Source organism: Moschus berezovskii, chromosome 2, assembly GCF_049115385.1.
Source record: "Moschus berezovskii isolate FMDL1 chromosome 2, NW_MosBer_1.0, whole genome shotgun sequence".
NCBI classification, from domain to species: domain Eukaryota; kingdom Metazoa; phylum Chordata; class Mammalia; order Artiodactyla; family Moschidae; genus Moschus; species Moschus berezovskii.
The window spans coordinates 75,827,757-75,847,305 of record NC_142461.1 but is presented as its reverse complement, the minus strand read 5'-3'; the positions used below and the strand labels follow the sequence as shown (position 1 = coordinate 75,847,305).

At 42.9% G+C, this 19,549-nt stretch overlaps 2 protein-coding genes across 2 annotated transcripts in view; one reads left to right on the top strand and one right to left on the bottom strand.

Moving 5' to 3' along the window:
• The window catches only part of LCT (lactase), a 55,079-nt gene extending 43,684 nt beyond the window's left edge, over positions 1 to 11,395 (top strand). Inside the window, exons 12-17 of the mRNA XM_088829114.1 lie at positions 1,375 to 1,577; positions 4,225 to 4,334; positions 6,195 to 6,329; positions 9,257 to 9,480; positions 10,311 to 10,535; positions 11,178 to 11,395. Of these exons, the coding sequence (XP_088685240.1) occupies positions 1,375 to 1,577; positions 4,225 to 4,334; positions 6,195 to 6,329; positions 9,257 to 9,480; positions 10,311 to 10,535; positions 11,178 to 11,395 (1,115 nt within the window). The remainder of the gene's footprint in view (positions 1 to 1,374; positions 1,578 to 4,224; positions 4,335 to 6,194; positions 6,330 to 9,256; positions 9,481 to 10,310; positions 10,536 to 11,177) is intronic.
• A 3,775-nt stretch (positions 11,396 to 15,170) lies between these two features.
• The window catches only part of UBXN4 (UBX domain protein 4), a 31,194-nt gene continuing 26,815 nt past the window's right edge, over positions 15,171 to 19,549 (bottom strand). Inside the window, exons 11-13 of the mRNA XM_055397574.2 lie at positions 19,348 to 19,479; positions 17,754 to 17,956; positions 15,171 to 15,834 (exon numbers count right to left, since the gene is read on the bottom strand). Of these exons, the coding sequence (XP_055253549.1) occupies positions 15,696 to 15,834; positions 17,754 to 17,956; positions 19,348 to 19,479 (474 nt within the window). The 3' untranslated portion in view covers positions 15,171 to 15,695. The remainder of the gene's footprint in view (positions 15,835 to 17,753; positions 17,957 to 19,347; positions 19,480 to 19,549) is intronic.

Below are 19,549 nucleotides of genomic sequence, written 5' to 3'. Positions count from 1 at the left end.
AAAGCTCCCTGAGATCAAGGGTGCGAACTAATTGATACAGGAAAAGACAGTACATCAGACTGTACAGATCCACAGTGGGTTGTTGTTGTTGTGTTTTTTTTTGGCAACTCCCAAATGCCAAAGTTCCCAGTATTTGATTTGGCTGACCTGGGCTTAACCTGATGTGAACCGGTATAAGGTTGGCATCCCACTTAGTGTGAAATTTGAAAAATTCTGCTGCAGATATATCAGTGTCTTTAATTGTGGAGACCTGTCCTGAGCCCTGCTGCGGTCATATGTAAATATGTTATATGCAACTTACTACTTTTCTAAGACTCAGAGACCTTTTAATCTCTAAACACATCAAACTCTGAGTTTTTTTTTTAACAGAAGTATATTTGACTTAACAACATTGTATTCCTAAGAGTTTTGAATAAGGAATTGTGGACCTGTCCCTCGAGAACACTTGATCTTCCTTCTCTCTCATTCTGAGCCTTAGAGAGTAAATTTCTCTTCATTTCTGTGATTTCTTGGGACTATGTGTCCCAGCTGGGAAGAGCCATGGAGAGATCTGCTTCGACTCATTATCAGATGCATCAGCCATTGGTCCTTGGTTGACGTTTTGGTTTTTTATTCCTCCAACCCACGAGAGGCTACCTCTCTCATAACATTTGCTCTTGAGGAATCCGTGTCAGCTGCTTCCATCAGCTATATGCTCCAGCTCTTACTTTCACGGTGGGTCCCCGAGGAGAGTCAGGATGCCAGCCCTTGAGGCACACACTCTTCCAGGTACTCTGCCCGAGACACGTGAGCCACTGTTTGGGTGAGGGGTACAGAAACCAACATCAAGTGCCTTCTCTTTGCCAGACACAGTGCTTCTGCTGCTTCACACACACACTATTCACAAGAACTCTGTATTGCTCATTTTGCAGAGGAAGAAACAGAAAGGCTGAATTACTCACCCAAAGTTACATGGTCAGCCAGGAAGCAGTGGAGCCAGGATCTGAATTCCATTCTTCCTCAAGAAAAAATCTACAGTCTTTCTCCCAGACACCAAGAGGCCATCTATAGGCAGAAAGTGATATTCTTGGCCACATTTATTCTGGGTCTTCATTGCTGTGCACAGGTTTTCTCTAGTTGCAGATTGAGGGCTACTCTCTAGTTGTGGTACGGGACTCTCATTGCAGTGGCTTTCCTTGTTGTAGCTCACAGCTCTGGGTGCATGGGCTCAGTAGTTATGGCGCACGGGCTTTTGCTCTGAGGCATGTGGGATGTTCCTGGGCTGGGGATTGAACCCATGTCCCCTGCATTGGCAAGTGGACTCCCAACCACTGGACCACCAGGGAAGTCCTGGCCACATTTATTCTTCACTGACATCTATGTCTATATTTCCAGGAATCTCCTTTAGGCCTGGCACTGCCCCCTACATTGTTGGCCACAACCTAATAAAGGCTCATGCTGAGGTCTGGCATCTGTACAATGATGTGTACCGTGCCCGTCAAGGTGGCATCATTTCCATCACCATCAGCAGTGACTGGGCTGAGCCTAGAGACCCCTCCAACCAGGAGGATGTGGAGGCAGCCAAGAGATATGTTCAGGTCAGATTTTCCTCTGGGTGTTGTTTTTACTCCTTCTCTTTTCCCCTCCTGTCATGATCTAATGAAAACAAAATTAGACTGTGAAACAAAGATTAAGGATCTAGGCTTTGTTTTGCTGTTACCTTATTTTGTGCACTTGGGAAAATCATCTAACCTTTTAATATCTTAGTTTTCTTGTCTTTAAAACAGAGGTGACTTAACTACCCCACAGCTTTGCTGGAATGAAAGTTCTTTGGGGTTGGGTTTTCTTTCAAGTCTTAAAAAAATCAGTTATACATACAACTGGATATACAAGCTGGAATCAAGATTGCCGGGAGAAATATCAATAACCTCAGACATGCAGATGACACCACCCTTATGGCAGAAAGTGAAGAGGAACTCAAAAGCCTCTTAATGAAAGTGAAAGATAAGAGTGAAAAAGTTGACTTGAAGCTCAACATTCAGAAAACTAAGATCATGGCATCTGGTCCCATCACTTCATGGGAAATAGATGGGGAAACAGTGGAAACAGTGTCAGACTTTATTTTTTTGGGCTCCAAAATCACTGCAGATGCTGATTGCAGCCATGAAATTAAGACACTTACTCCTTGGAAGGAAAGTTATGACCAACCTAGATAGCATATTAAAAAGCAGAGACATTACTTTGCCAACCAAGGTCCGTCTAGTCAAGGCTATGGTTTTTCCCGTGGTCATGTATGGATGTGAGAGTTGGACTGTGAAGAAAGCTGAGCACCGAAGAATTGATGCTTTTGAACTGTGGTGCTGGAGAAGACTCTTGAGAGTCCCTTGGACTGCAAGGAGATCCAACCAGTCCGTTCTAAACGAGATCAGTCTTGGGTGTTCATTGGAAGGACTGATGCCAAAGCTGAAACTTCAGTACTTTGGCCACCTCATGCGATGAGTTGACTCACTGGAAAAGACTCTGATGCTGGGAAAGGTTGGGGGCGGGAGGAGAAGGGGACGACAGAGAATGAGATGGCTGGATGGCATCACCGACTCTGTGGACATGAGTCTGAGTGAACTCCGGGAGTTGGTGATGGACAGGGAGGCCTGGCGTGCTGTGATTCATGGGGTCGCAAAGAGTCGGACACAACTGAGCGACTGAACTGAACTGAACTTACTGGATGCAATATTGGCTTGAGGCTTAAAAAAGGAAATTCAGCCTCTCCAATCTGTGGTTTGACTATAGGACTGGGCTGCAATGTCACACTTCACCTCTAGGTGTCTGATTTTACTTACTCTGCCTAAGACTTCCTTAAATTGGAATTCTGTGAAACTCATCAGTGCCCCTAATTTTCTAATTCCATGAGTTTAATATAAGGACTTGCATCCTTTGTTCATGGAATGTTGGTCTTAGGAAGTAGAGACACAAGTAAGCAGGTGCCAACATGGCCCACCTTATTTCAGCCTTGGTCCCTGAAAGGAGAAAGAGAGAACAGCATAACTTGTCCCCGGCTCCTGCTACTGTCTCTGAGAGGTTGGAAGGCGCCCTCTCCGTGTTTCAGGATCAGGAAAGAAAGGCAAGCATCTCTCTCTAGACTGCTCCTCACATTTGGTCCTGAGGAGAGCATGCAGAGTGGCATTTCTGAAAGGACACCAGTGGCCTTGGTTTGCCAGATCCTTCACAAAGGAACTGGACAAAAGTGGTCAAATGAATTAAGTGCAAACAAGAATTTAACGTCCCCATTTGGTAGCCAGCTTGTGGTGGCGGAGGGAAGTCTAGGACCAAAATTAAGGCATTCCCTCATTGCAGATTCACAGAACTGATGAATTAGAGCAATAATTCATTTTCGGAAATCAAACACAAACCTGAGGAAATGCCACGCTGTGGTCCCATCATCAGTTTGTCAGTGAGCGGTGATCCTGCAGCCCAGGACAGCGATCCGCACACCCCCTCATGAATTCAGCTTCCCCCGAAACACAATTCCTCACCTCCCAGTAAACTGAAGCTTCTTTTACTGGAGCGAGTATGTTCTAAACCTCATCTCTGGCTGAGAATGGAAGGCTGCTGTCACCCCACATTCCAGGCAGCAGCCTGCAGTTGCAGGGAGGATGTGAAGAGACAAGCCTCTCGGGACCCACAGCGTCACAGCACTCAAGTGCCGTGTGTACCCTCTAAGGGTTAAGGGTGGCCTGAACCCTACTCAAGAAAACAGACAGGAAAGTTCCCTACTTTAGGGCTGCAAGTCCAAAGCCCATGAAGAATCACCCTTTGCCTGGGTAACCAGGAGAGCCTTGAGTCTCTGCCCGCCCTAGAAGGTTCTGATGGGTCCTTAGGCATTAGACCTCCTCTGTGGTCAGTGAGGAAATCAGGGCCTGGAGGCTTGGAGTCTCTCCCCGTCTTGGGCCCGGCCCTCCTAAGGGCAGCCAGGAAGCATCTAGCAGGCCCAGGGCTCAGTTCAGTTCACATCGTTCCAGCTGCAGGGGGTGAGAACACGGCCCTGCCCATAGTGAATTCCCAGCACGGTGACAAGACCCATGGGCATTTAAACTGCAACATGGGAACAGCCTTGGAAGAGGGGCGAGTTTAAGACTGGGTGGGGAGAAGGAGGCCTGAGGTCAGTGACTCCTGGGCAGGGAGCCTGCTGTGTCCTGTGGGCCTGCCTGTTAATGCCAACACTGACTGTCCCCCCAACCCCCATTGCAGTTCATGGGAGGCTGGTTCGCACATCCAATATTCAAGAATGGGGATTACCCTGAGGTGATGAAGACGCGGATCCGTGACAGGAGCTTAGCGGAAGGCCTCAACAAGTCTCGGTAGGTCCTGGTGCCATGCCCTCAGCCACTGCGGCTCCTGGGTGGCTGGCACAGGTGCTGTTGGGGTTGGAGAGGAGTGTCTCAGGCAAGTTACTGTCTGAGCTTCCATGCGTGCCGGAAAGACGACACGAGTGTGTATGTCGAGCTCTCAGCCCTGGACAGGCACGGCTCTGACAAAGGCAGTTGCTCTTGTTATTTTTCAGAATAGGCAGGACGTCTGGGGCACCCACTTCTTAGTGACCCACTAGCTCCCTCTTTCGGAGAAGGCAATGGCACCACACTGCAGTACTCTTGCCTGGAAAATCCCGTGGATGGAGGAGCCTGGTAGGCTGCAGTCCATGGGGTCGCTAAGAGTAGGACACGACTGAGCGACTTCACTTTCACTTTCATGCATTGGGGAAGGAAATGGCAACCCACTCCAGTGTTCTTGCCTGGAAAATGCCAGAGACAGAGAAGCCTGGTGGGCTGCCGTCTACGGGGTCGCACAGAGTCAGACACGACTGAAGCGACTTAGCAGCAGCAGCAGCTCCCTCTTTGAGCCTCCTATAGCCCAGCAGTGAGGATTAAGTAATCCACCCCAGCCTTTACATCATGCATATGCTGGCCTGGTTAGGGCAAGTCCTCCTGAGCCAAAAGGTCTGATCTATCAACCCTGGTCTCCAACAAGAAAGTGAGTGCACCAGTCCATTAATACAACCGTGCTGAAGCACCCACTGTGTGCCAAGACCAAAGCCAGGCCCAGCAGGGTCCACATAGAGGGGATTCTAAGTATGGCTTCCTCAGGTACTGACACACCAGCTGGGAAGACAGTGACCTTCATCACGCCAAGGAATTCTTTTCCCCAATTTCTTCATGCATTGAAGACTCAGATGAGATCAGGGCAGGCTGGGTCGACCCAGGAGACTCCCTGGACAAGACAGGACATCAGCTGACCTGGGCCTTGACAATGAACAGCACTGGGGAGAGCAGAGGGCGTTCGATCCAAGGGGAAGCGTGTGAGCACCCGCCTAGAGGTGGAAGTGAGTGGAGCACCTCCCGCTGCAGCTGGGGGCACTGGCCCAGGAGCGGGGAGGGCCAAGGCCACAGGGAGAGGGGCTGGAGGCTGGGCACAGGGGCTCAGCCCTGAAGCCACAGGATCTGAGAAGCCCTTGTTGGCTTCTGAGCAGGGAAGTAAAAGGTATGGCAGGGGTGGTGTGGGGAACTTGGGCCTTAGTTTTGCCCCAGTATTTCAGAAACTCCAGGAAGTAAGGTTCTTTCCTAGGTTAATGGTAGCAGGAAGGTCAAGATGACACTAAGCAGGGCCTTCTCTCAGCAACCCTAAACCAGCAGCATGTGGTCAGGATCTGAGTGCTGCACACAAGGGCATGTTAATCACGTCACACAGAGAAGTCTAAGAATACATGGGAAAAATGTAAATATGGAGTCACAGCAGAGGCTGGCACAACACTGTAAATCACCTACACTTCAATTAAAAAAAATATATATATGGAAAATATTCCATGAGATGTTTAAAAAGAAAGTGCAGTAAAATCATGTGAGCAGAAAAGTCCAGATCTCAAAAGGTCAATTCAATTTGTAAAAGCATTTCCCCTACTAGTAAGGACAGACTTTGGAGAAAAAAAACATGTCTAAACAAATCATAGTAAAAACTTAAAACCGGAAGAGAGGGTCTGTGAGGGTGAGGTCTGTGTTCTGGTGGAAGGAGGCTCAGGCGCTTTCAGCAGCACCTGGGAAGGCCTCTCCTTGCTCCTGGTCAGCTGCCCGTGGGCACCTCAGGTACCTGAGTTTAAAGCCCTCCACCAGCCCTGCCCTACAGTCTCTTCCCAAAGCCCCACGCCCTTAATGGCTCCTCCCGCCCAGGCTCCCTGAGTTCACGGAGAGTGAGAAGAGGAGGATCAACGGCACCTACGACTTTTTTGGGTTCAATCACTACACCACTGTCCTGGCCTACAATCTCAACTATGCCTCTTGGATCTCCTCCTTCGATGCAGACAGGTAAGGAAGGGCGGCGGGAACAATCTTTGGGAAAGACAGCAAAGTGCTCTCTCTTACTTAGAGGCCTGTACAACCTCTGAAACCGCCTCCTGATGCTGTGTATCCTGGGGTTTGCAAGACAAGCCCCAACTCCTGATATACACCTCTATCAGTCAGGCAGTTATACAGGCTAGGATTTCCAAGATGTTTTTCATTTAAGCAGACAGGCTTAGTTTTTAAAAGTAATTAAGACTTTACATATATATATGTATATATATATATATATATATATGTTTTTTCATCAGATTTTTCTCACTTATCAGATGTATTTCAGTTAAAATAATTTTCTTTTTTCCCTTTGAGGGTAAAAGTTAAAGTATTTCTCTATTACAATAATATATGTTCACGGTAGAAACATTAGAAAGCAAGAGAAAATTCTTATCATTTCAGAAGTGTACATATATGTATAGGTATACTACCTCTCTTTATATTATACACAGTTTATATAGTATGTCAGAAATGTCATACAGGAATATATTACAGAAAAACAGGATTACACTTATGCACAGTATCTGTTCCTTTTTTAAAAATTGCTAAATAGATAATATTTATTGAGACATTTACAAAGACATTGTTATTTTAATAACATCTAATACTTACAAAGACATTGTTATTTTATTCCCCATCTCAAGAGGAAAGGTTTAATATTCTAACGTCCTTTGTCTTCTGTAGGTTTTTTTTTTCTTGTGGACATTCTTTATTAGATTAAGAAAGCTTGTTTTAGTTGGGTTTTGTTTTTGCTTTGTTTGGCTGTGCCGTGCGGCATGCAGGATCTTAGCTCCTCCTGCAGTGGAAGTGCGGAGTCCTAGCGACTGGACTGCCAGGGAAGTCCCTTGTGTTCCTTTTCTGACAAGCACTTTTCCACATCAGTAGCTGTGAATCTCTCCGGAATCTTTGGAAACAAGTGCCGACATCCCCATTCATCCTCCAACCAGCAGAGTCAGGCTTGCTGAGAGGGGCTGAGGTGGTGCCCCTGCTGGTTCCCTTTTCAGCACCCACTCGACTCTGCTACCTCACCAGTCCTGGGACTGTCTTCCCAGGCACCTGTGCTCAGCTTATGAAATGTCCCACATTCAGTTCAGCTGAACAAGATAAATCCAGCTGCTGGTAAAAGTTTTTCTTTATTGAAGGACTGTGGATGTTAACTATCTAAATGGCTGGTCCTTATAATGAAATGCATGAACTTGTGCCTCCCCTGGCGGCACACCTTTGGCACAATGTGATACCCTCTCTTTGCCCATCACTGGAGAAATAGGGTCTTGGGCGCTTAAGGCAGGTCCTAGCGTATCTACCCCATCAGCACACTAATGGGGGCCCAAATATTCGTCCCTGTGGGTGTCCCGCCTGTGACCTGCATGAGGCATTGACCAGACATAGTTGACTCAAGGGAGCCCCTTCTCTGAAGACCTAGCGCTTGCACTCCATGGGAGTGCCAGCACCCTTCCACGTCCAGTGTGAGGTGTGGCCTGCTACCGAGTGGCTTGGAGAGTTAGGTCCATGAGTAAGTCCATTCCTGTGTACTGGTAGAAAGCTAGGCCAGAGAGTTTAGGTGGCCTATCCAAAGTTACAGCAGCACTGATTGATGTCACTACAACCAGTGAAAACAGAAAAGCAAAGTCAGGCTCAGAATCCTCCAGGCCAGGCTTCACCAGGACGCGGACTGTGAACTTCCAGACTTCAAGCTGGATTTAGAAAAGGCAGAGGAACCAGAGATCAAATTGCCAACATCTGTTGGATTCTCAAAAAAGCAAGAGAATTTCAGAAAAACATCTGCTTTATTGACTATGCCAAAGCCTTTGACTGTGTGGGATCACAACAAACTGCAGAAAATTCTTCAAGAGATGGGAATACCAGACCCCCTGACCTGCCTCTTGAGAAATCTGTATGCAGGTCAAGAAGCAACAGTTAGAACTGGACATGGAACAACAGGCTGGTTCCGAATCAGGCAAGGAGTATATAGAGTACATCATGAGGAACGCTGGGCTAGATGAAGCACAAGCTGGAATCAAGATTGCCGGAAGAAATATCAATAACCTCATATATGCAAATGACACCACCCTATGGCAGAAAGTGAAGAAGAAAAGAGCCTCTTGATGAAAGTGAAAGAGGAGAGGGAGAAAGTTGGCTTAAAACTCAACATTCAGAAAACGATCATTGTATCCAGTCCCATCACTTCAAAGCTAATAGATGGGGAAACAATGGAAACAGTGAGAGACTATTTTGGGGGGCTCCAAAATCACTGATGGTGACTGCAGCCATGAAAATTAAGAGGCTTGCTCCTTGGAAGAAAACCTATGACCAACCTAGACAGTGTATTAAAAAGTAGAGACATTACTTTGTCAACAAAGGTCTGTCTAGTCAGAGCTATGCTTTTTCCAGTAGTCACGTATGGGTGTGAGAGTTGGACCATAAAGAAAGCTGAGCACCAAAGAATTGATGCTTTTGAACTGTGGTGTTGGAGAAAACTCTTGAGATTCCCTTGGACTGCAAGGAAATCAGTCCTGAATATTCACTGGAAGGACTGATGCTGAAGCTGAAACTCCAATACTTTGGCCACCTGATACGAAGAACTGATTCGTTGGAAAAGATCCTGATTCTGGGAAAGATTAAAGTTGGGAGGAAAAGGGGACGACAGAGGATGAGATAGTTAAATGGCAACATCAATTCTATGGACATGAGTTTGAGTAAGCTCTGGGAGTTGGTGATGGACACGGAAGCCTGGTGTGCTGCAATCCATAGGGTCGCAGAGTTAGACACGACTGAGCGACTGAACTGAAAAGTCAAAGGGTTTTTGTTTTTTTTTTAGTGTAAATCTTGTTCATGCTTTGTGCAGAGGTTCTCTTGGGATTTATAAACTGACACCTAACCCCTAGTGTTTGAACTTGCAGGGGAGTGGCCTCCATCACAGACCGCTCCTGGCCAGACTCCGGCTCCTTCTGGCTGAAGATGACCCCTTTTGGCTTCAGGAGGATCCTGAACTGGTTGAAGGAGGAGTACAACAACCCCCCGATCTACGTCACAGAGAATGGAGTGTCCCATCGGGGAGAAGCAAACCTCAATGACACTGCAAGGATCTACTACCTCCGCAGTTACATCAACGAGGCGCTCAAAGGTATGACGGGCCTACCCCTTCCTCTATGTGCACCTTTTATTGTTGGAAATGTCTAAGGTCTGCAGCCGATACTGCACCCACAAGTCTCAGATGAGAAAGATGAGGCTTCTACCTCCTTTGGGGTTTAAGCCTTTTTTGGGGGCTGCACACTAAGATTTTTCCTTCCTAAATCTCAGCAAGCAAAATCCAGTTGCCTGATGCAGCTGGACCCAAGTTCCTGGCCTGCCCTTTTCTGTCTGAGCCTCCGGTGTCCATGTCCCTGAAAAGCAGCGCCCTCTTGTGGACATCCTGGGCAGGGCCCAGGAGGAATGGGCTGGAGAGATCATCTGTATGATCTTTTGTTCCCCAAGGAGAAGTCTGAGACCCTTACAGCTCAGCAGAACAACCAGGGATGGGACTATGACAGGGGAATGTAAGTAATGCTGAGTAAAAGAAAGTGAGCAATGCAGCAGCAAAGAGAAACAACTAGAAAATCTTATTCCAGATAACATCTTTCCCAAGGGTCCCTTGAGACTCTGCTCAAGACCAGTATCCCAAGATGTGAAGACGATGATAGCTGACCCAGCAGGGTTACGCATGTTCCTGGCTCCCAATCAGGGCTCAGCCTGTCTAGAAAAATGCAGATGGTTCTGTGGTAACACCAACAGGGGACCAGCTAATGATTCCTCTGTGCAGGGTGGGTTGCTCTCTCCAAGAGCTGAAAAAAGTTCGCTTTGACCTGCAACTGGGGACTGCGGGAGCAGTGCGGGCAGGCACGGCCCCAGCAGGCCCAGTGGAGAGGGGCTTAGACCATCAGAGAAGCTCATGCTGGGGCCTCTGTCTTTGAGCAGCTATACAGGATAAGGTGGACCTTCGAGGATACACGGTTTGGACTCTGATGGACAACTTCGAGTGGGCCACCGGCTTCTCAGATAAGTTTGGTTTGCATTTTGTGAACTATACTGACCCTGCTCTGCCAAGGATCCCCAGAGAGTCAGCCAAGGTCTATGCCTCCATAATCCGCTGCAGTGGCTTCCCCGACCCTGCTGCAGGGCCACACCCTTGTCTTCAGCAAGGTGAGCCGTGGTTCTGGGATGGACAAAGTCAGAGGGGGAGGGGCAAACAGGTCTTTCTCAGTCCATTTGCTTCTAGTTTACTACCAGCCCTCTCTGCCTCTCCATCCCCTTCATTTATTCAACCAGTATTTTCTTTCTTTGAATGCTCCAGACGTTCTCAGGATGGAGCAAAGGAATTAAGGGCTAAAGTTACATCTAGAAATTAGGCCCTGGCCTGGAAACAGCAAGTTGAGATTCTTGCCCCAGCCCTATACCACTAACTTGCTGTGTAACCTTAGGCAAGAAATGAGGCAAATGCTACGCTGAGGCCAGGATCAGAGTGATTAAAAATATTGTGCCTGGCACATTGTAAGACGCCCAAGACTTGCTGAATGATTGACAAAGTATAAATTACTATACAAATTAAGAGACAATTATCCAGTACAGGTTATACTCTAATTGCTGAGAGAGATGCTTAAAACTACGTGATTTCTCTCATAACTCATGAAAAGGATGTGCACAGTCAGCTCAGCAATGTGCTGACCTTGGATACAGGGCAGCTTCTCTCCTGCAAGGATCTGGTTTGGGCTTAACAATCTAGGTCAACATGATCCAGTAGCTCCACCTGTCCTGGTACACATGTCTCCTGTTGTCCTCTCCTAGATGCGGAGCCCACTGCCAGCCCCGTGAGACAGAACATTCAGTTCCTGGGCCTCAGGCTGAGTACGACGGAGGCCCAGACAGCGCTGAATGTACTCTTTGCTCTCATGCTTCTTGGAGTCTGTGGTGTTGCATTTCTGTCCTACAAGTACTGTAAGCGCGCCAAGCAAAAGCACACACAACCAGGTGAACAGGAATTGAGTCACAGGTCTTCATTCTGACCCAGAAGTCACCACCTCCTCCAGTTCTGTAAAATATGCCTAGTTTCTCTGCAAGTCTTTGCCACCCCAGGACCACTGAGGATCTAATACTCTGTCTATAACAGACTTTGTAAAAATCTCTGCACTCTAAAGACACTAATCTTGAAGGATTTCAAGTCCCTGATTAAAACGGAAGTATCCCCACCTTGCCCCAGTATCAGGAATTCATCTGGGCATTAGAAGACGCTGCAAGTGGCTCCTGTGGAAATACGTAGTTACTGAACTCAACTACTAGGTTCTGAGTCATTTAACAGCTGTTTTAATTTTCAGAGATTTTTAAAGGTGGAAACAGTAGTAAAAACCATAGCAATCCTTTTCATGAAAAGATCAACCACTAGGTCATCTCCTGCTTTAAGTTCCCTCCCAACCTCTCTTACCTTCTGTTTCTCAGAAACTGAAAAAGGTGCTATTAACGGTGTCCTGTCTCCTACGGGTGCTTCTCCTCAGAAGACGGGTTCCACAGAAGTTATGAACATCCCCTTTTACAGCCTCACCACATTAATCCTCTGCTGTTGGTTTCTGGAGGCCAAAGGACCATGTCTCAGTGTCTCTGGCAAGCACATTTTTGGAGACAGGACAGAGGGAAGCACACCCACTACATTCGTATGTTTATTCACAAAACATTCAGAGAAGTGGGTGAGCCTATCACTTCCACTCAGATGTGCTCATGAGACAATCACAGTATGGAATACTCAAACTTATTTAACCTATATATTCTTTCTAGATATCAAGGAGATTTTCTTTTTTAAAAATAGTTTTCAATTGGTTTTAAAAGATTGATCATGCTCAAGAAGTTGCTTCTGGTAAGCGTTCTTACCTGAATTGTATCTATAGAAAATTCCTACCAGAGTGTCCCACGGCTGTGGGCCCCAACCTGGCAGTCAAGATTGTGGGGCACAAGCATTTTCTCCCACCAATAGACAGGAAAAGTTGATCAGATGGGGTGAAGATGGTTCTAAAACTGCTATACGAGATTTTTATAAGCTGTCAATTTTACATAAATCTTCAAAAGTCAGTATAATTTTTCTGCAGGGGTTGGGCAGGAAATGGAAAAAAAATAATATAAAGTTACACATAAAACTCACTTGTAAAAAGTCAGGATAAATCTGGGGGGCGGGCAAAAAATATAAAGCTAGTTATAGTTTTGAAATAGAGTGAACAGAAAGATCAACAAAGACAGAGCCGAGACGCAGACCAGCTGCATACCAGGGAGAGGGCGTGTGACAGAGGGGACCTGCCAAATGGGGGCCCGGAGAAGGGGTGATGATGGACCAGTCATCCATGGAGGTGGTCCACAGGTCAGTTCTGAGCATGTTAGTCACAGGCAGGGGAAGGGAGCCACATTCTTTACTAGGATATAAGATTTAAATGTAAAAAAAAATGAAACCCATGAGAATGTTAGAAACCCATGAGAGTGCTAGAACAGACAGGTGAGGTTTTTTTTAAATTACTTTTTGAAGTGGAAAAAGTATTTTATATTCAAGACTTAAGACCCGGAGGTCATAAATAAAAACACTGATAAACGACCATATTAAAATTATGGCAAGAAATTACCATCAACATACTCATCAAAAGATGAACAGGGAGAAAATATTTATAGCATATGCTAGACAAACAGCTAACTTTCTAAATATACATGAAATTTGTTGTAAACCAGTAAGAAAAAGATAAACACAAAATGAAAACTGGCAAAGAAAACACAGGCAGTTCTCAGAAAATAAAATAACCAATATTAAAAGATGTTCACCTTCATTCACAATCAACACGATGCATATAAAATGCATACAATTTTTCATCTATCATGTGGATAAAGATGAAAAAGTGTAATACAGTGTTGGCAAGGATATGGGTGTATCCACATTCTCCTACCTGTTAGTAGGGCTGTAAAATCACAGTGCCTTTAGAGGAGGCAATTTGGCAGCATTTTTTATAATCCAAACTGCAAATACCCTTTGACTCAGTGACTTACAGGTATATTTCCACAGCTAAGAAGATACCTCCCCAAAGATGATGTTCACTGTAGCAATGTTTGTAATAGAAAAACAAAAAGCAATAAGCAATGAAAAAACTGCAATAAGCAATGAAAGCAATAAGAGAATAGGTGGTTTACCAAGTAAAATACTTTGCAGCCATTAATAAGAATGAGGTAGCTATGGGTTAATGGGGAAAGATCTTCAAGACCATGTATGTTAAAAAGCAAGATGCAGAGTAGTATACATATAATATGATCCCATTTATTTAAAAAATAAAGATTACATATTTGCCTATGTACACGTAAAATTTTTCTGTAGACTACAAGAGAAACTTGAGAGAGATTACTCCTGGAGACTAGAACTGGGTGTGTGATGCCAAGAGGAAGACATCATTTATAGTCTTCCATACTGTTTTGAATTTACCATTATACTTTTTAAAATATAAAATTGAGGCAGGATCCTTGTACTCAAAGATTGTGAATCATTCTTTTATGTATGTTTCTCTAAGATCTACATTTGATTTTTTTCCAAGGGAAAATTGTTCTTTTATTCACATATTGCTGTATTAAGATGACAAACCTGTACTTAAATGCTTGCTGAAGATGTATCTATTTCAAAGTCATTCCTTAAATTATGAAAGTAATTTCATTACTGAAAACTGAGAAGACATATAAGGATGCAAAAAGAACTAAAATCATAATATAAACCACTCTTACTGCTGTTGGTTTTTCTTTCTTTACATTATGTTAACACATTCTATATATGATGTGTTTATAAAGTTGAGATCATACTGTACCTACAGCTCTGTATCCTGCTTTTTCCCCTGAACACATAACAAATAGTCAATAAATATGTTAAATCAAATTGCTGAATTAGGATTGTCCCATTTTTCCTTAGTAAAAGTTAATTCTGCAGAAGGTTGGTTTCTAATTCTGAGGTAAAATAAATAAAACTTAACAGGTTTATACCTAAATTTTGCCTGTATTTATGATCATTCCTTAGAAAACCTTTTTAGATCAAACAGCATGAAATTTTCAAGGATTCTGCTAATGATTTTTCAGAAAGATTATCCTAGTTTTCACTCCTATCAACAATATACCTGGTCTGTTTCCTTGCCAACATTATTACCATTGTTACTTCACAGGTGAAACACAAAATTTGCTCTGAGAAAATTTCCTCCTCCCATTACAAAATAAAGTCAGAGTCCTTCTACAATGTTAAGTATCTTCCAATCTAAACACAAAAGGTTAGAGAGTAACAGTCAAAATCACCCCCTTTTCCAGACATTCTTAGTGTCTTCACCAACATAAACATATTACAGCATGTAAATCAGATTAAGAATCTAAAATTCTTAAGAATAACCAAATGAGCAAGAGGCAAATCTTAATTCCCTACTTCATGCCCAATAGTATAGGTTCTTTATTTCTTTCAAGAGTGACTATCATTATTGAGAGCAAAACACCAGTATAAAAGTGAGAACCAGCTGTAGACCAGCAGTTGTTTTGCATCTAATGAGAACAAAGGCCACTGCATTATGCAAACAAAATGATGCCTCCCTGACTTAGGAGAGACACTAACATAGCGTCAGTGTGTCAGAAAATTTCTTCCTGCAGAGATGTTTATGGTAAAGTGGTCCCTCCTTTCCTGGGATAGCTCCAGGCAGTACAAGTGGGTGGGGGGGATTCAGAGACACATGACCTCCACAGAGCCCTGTGCAACAAAAAGATGCTAGAAGAACAAAACTTGGAGCAAAGATCAGATCATTATGATTTCTGGAAAAGTTTTTTATTCAGTGTTTAAGTAAGATTAAAAACTACAAGATTTTGCTTGCAGCTGATGAGCAAGAAAGTTAAACCCAAATTATCATCTGGCTGGCTAGTTAAAATGCTCTGACTCAGAGTCAGATTACTCAGAGACATAACAGTTACCTTGTGTTGGCTTAGGGATTCGGAGCAAAACAGCCCTAAATAAATGTATCATCTGAGAGCATAGGGCTAAAATGGGCGTATGAAATACTGAATAAGAAAGCTGATAAAGGGAGGCTGTTACAGACTTTTTCATTTTTTTTAGGCTTCGAGCAGTTGGTTACCATATACAAGGACCTAGCAGCCAGTTATCTGATCTCTTAACTTGTCTGAGTTAAACAACTTTAACCCACTAAGCAGGAATAGAGAGACACTTTGTAGATGAGCTGGAAAACATAAAGCAGTCCCACTTCTCCAGCACAATTTTAGTTGAATTAAATCATAAGAGAAACAATGATTTTTGCACATATTGTACTTGTCACACTACATCTGTTGAGTAGAATTCCCATTCCAAGTGTTGTTTTCATCTTCACCATCGTCTTGAGTCCTCAATCTATATATCTTGCCTTCCTTTTTAAAGTCTTCCCCCCGTTTCTCCAGCACTCTTTTTCTGACTGGTTCCCTGATAAAACAAAAAAGGGAGAAAAAGGAAAATGATATAAAATGAAAACAGCAGTAACACAAAGTCTTTTCCTTTAAACTGCCATTAGTACGAAGACAACTATAGTTAAAGGAAAGTTCACGAGAGATCATTTTATCTATGAATGCTGACTTATATTTGGTGGTTTTAACTCCATCTGTTCTCTAAGCCAAACCAGTCAAATGTTTCCCATGTCCATGTATTTTTTGATGACTTAAGTTTTAGAACAGTGACTATCTGCCAACTAAATTGCTTCTTTATTATTTATGCAAGTTGATAGATCTACTAAAATATTTATAATTTACACAGCACCCTAGTGGTTATCCCAAACTCTATTCATAGCTTAATATATGGAAATGGTCAGTTAGCAATTCTTAACTCTTTCAAAATCTTTAAGAGTGATTTATTTCCACATGGACAATTAAGAACAAACCTTCTTCATCTGAAAATGGGAAGGAAACAGGTGAATTTAATACATTCTCCAATACTAGAGACAAAAAAAAGCAACAATGGAACACAAAGCTTCACCCACTCAAATAAACATTTGTCCCATTCTCTGCCCCACTGCAAGACCTTTTTCCCTTATTTGAAATAAATTTTTAAGACCCATTCAGCAAGCTCTTTCAGGATGAAATGCTTCCACTCACTGCTCAGTAGGAGTTCTAAATTTCAGACCTAACAAGACCTAGTCAGAATGCTGCTCTATAAGAAGAGAAGAATTTTTCTGTGTCCTCCTCACTTGAGTAATGTACTAAGGATCTAACTGGTCTTCTTGCATAATAGTTAAGAAGGACATCAAGATAAAGACAGTATCAGCAAGTAATAATATTCACTCAAATCTTCATTTAGACAGTCAACAGGACAGAAGATCAGGGATCTCCTTACAGCAGACAGGGGCTTCCCAGGTGATGCTGGGGGTAAAGAACCCACCTGCCGATGCAAGAGACATAAGAGACATGAGTTCAATCCCTGGGTTAGGAAAATCCCCTGGAGAAGGAAATGGCAACCCACTCCAATATTCCTGCCTGGAGAAGCCCATGGAGAGAGGAGCCTGGCAGGCTATGGTCCACGGGGTCGCAAAGAGTCAGACATGACTGAAGCAACTTGGCACTCACAACAGACAGAGGCAAGGGTTTTCATTAATTATCAAAGATTGGTGTGAGGATTTGCTATTACTGGCCCAATAAAGTATTGAACAGCAGTAGGTATATAGGGTAATAAATTATGCTAGTAATTATTATAAGGGGGTATAATGTTAAATTTTAAGAAAATACTTCCTGTTAACCTCTTTCAAATATTTAGAATTTTAACAGAGGTGTGAGCTAAGATCATTAGTGCTGTCTACCAGTATTACCATTCTAACCATGGCCACGTGCAATAAAAGTAAGGTCTCTTGGTTAAGGAACTAGTCCAAAGTAACTCTTTGAAGGAGACACCATTTTCAAGTGAATATACAGTTTCCTCACTGTGGTCTTCTCTAAATGACCCAGAGAAGGCAGTTAAATTATCTAGAGCACAATGATCCCTCTAAAGTAATCATGTGCGATGACTGTAAGAAATTATTGGAATGAAATATCTTGTCAGACAAGATATGGCTAACAAGAAAGATACTGCTATTTAGACCTGAAAAAAGTATGTCTTTTGTTATGGAATAAGAGGATCCACTAAATGAAATAATAAAATCAGGAGCAGTGAAGCTGCTTTGCATGGAATAGGTTTTAGAAAGATGGCTGAGAAAACTTAGGTAAGGAGTTTCCCAGGTGATACAGTAAAGCTTCAGAACATGCTGGGTTTTCCCCCTTACACAGAAAAAAGGCAAAGTATCTATAAATTTTTTTTTCATTTTGAATAAGGCATTGGGCATTACTAATATATTTTGCAAATGGGGAAAACACAAATACCTTTTTTCTGAGTTGCTAGATGATGCAAGGTTTGAGGTTTCCAATGATGCTGCTCTCACCGAGGTCTGTGCAGGAGGAGGATTGCTAAATAAGAAGTTGCTTATCAGTCTCCAGATGGCAAGGAATGGGTAAAGCACTGTCCCCAACAATGTCCAAAAGTCTCCACTGGAAGAATGTACCATGGATGTAGTTGGTCTTCCTGCCTAAAAATGAAGAAAGAAACCAAAATAAAGAATACGTCAGCCCAACCACATCACACTGAAGGTTCTAGATAAATTTATCTGAGAAAGTCCTATGTATTTTAGTTCACTGCAATAAAGTAAAATTGCCATCTTTTGCTATTTTTCAAGTGCATATAAACTTCAAGGAACTCCTGGAACTCTTTTCCTTTTAAGGAATAATCACAACATAGAAACCAGAAAGTAGTTCTCAATGAAATGAACCAATTACTTTGAAGACAACTAAACTTTTGTAATGAAGTTAACAATTTTGATTTTAAAAGTCTTAATGATTTTAAAAAAGAGAAAGATTTCAAAGATCAATGACTCCAAAAATTCCTGAGTACTGGAGGACTGTTTTAGGTTTGAGGCCCTGCTTTCAGTCGGGGTAAACTATAGTCATCCACCCTTATCTCAGGGGATACTTGCCAGGAACCCCAGTGGATGCCTGAAACCATGGATCATACAAAACCCCCCACATACACTATTTTTTTTCCTATACATACATACCTGTGATAAAATTTAATTTATAAATTAGGCACAACAAGGGACTATCAAAATTGCATCACCAGTATTGAGCTTTGGGGCCATTACTATGTAAAATCAGGGTTACCTGAACACAAGCACTGCAGTATTTCAACAGTCTTATTGGATAACCAAGAGGGCTGCAAGGTGACTAATGAGCAGGTAGCATATGGAGTGTGGATACGCTGGACAAAGGAATGATTCATGTCCCAAATGGGATGACACGTAATTTCCTCACACTATCACAATGGCCCGCAACTTAAAACTTATGAATTATTTCTAGAATTTTCCATGTAATACTTTCAAAGTGCAGTTGCCCGTAAGTAACTGAAAACAGGGAAAGAGAAGCCGCAGATCTGGGAGCACTACCATATACTAACCAAGCTATGGAAGACCCAGGCTCTCATCCCAGCTCTGGCACTTAAGGTGGCACATTTAAATTTTCTGAGCCTCGTTTTTTTAATATCAGAGATTAAAATATTGTTAGGATTAGTATGTTTAAAACTTAATGTGATTTTTATGTTAAAACTTTTTTAAAAAAATTGATAAACAGCAATCATACATAAATACATGACACCAAATCATTAGATTAGACAGATATTCTACATTGTTTTTCCTGTTCTACTGGTCATTTTCTGTACATGAGAAAAGCTGATTAGTGTTTTACTAGCATTACAAATATAAAGCCCAGGATAATGGAACAATAAATTAATCTAACATTTTTGGATAATTTGGATTCTAATTATCCACAATATATTTTTTCACTTTCCCTTCCTCTAATTATAAGAAAAAATCAAGACCAGAGCAGACAGACCTATAAGAATAGAAAAAATATACATGCATATACATACTGGCAACAGTACCACTGAAGCACTTGGGGCAAGTTCCAAATCCAATAATTTCTTTTTATAATCTTCTTTGGTAAATTCCCTCCTGGGAAACATTGTTGCTAATGAAAAGTTACCGTAAGTGTTGCCAACAGTCTGTAATATAAAAATAAGTTTTAAAACCTTACAGTGGAGCCTTTTTAAGATTACAAACTCATACACATTC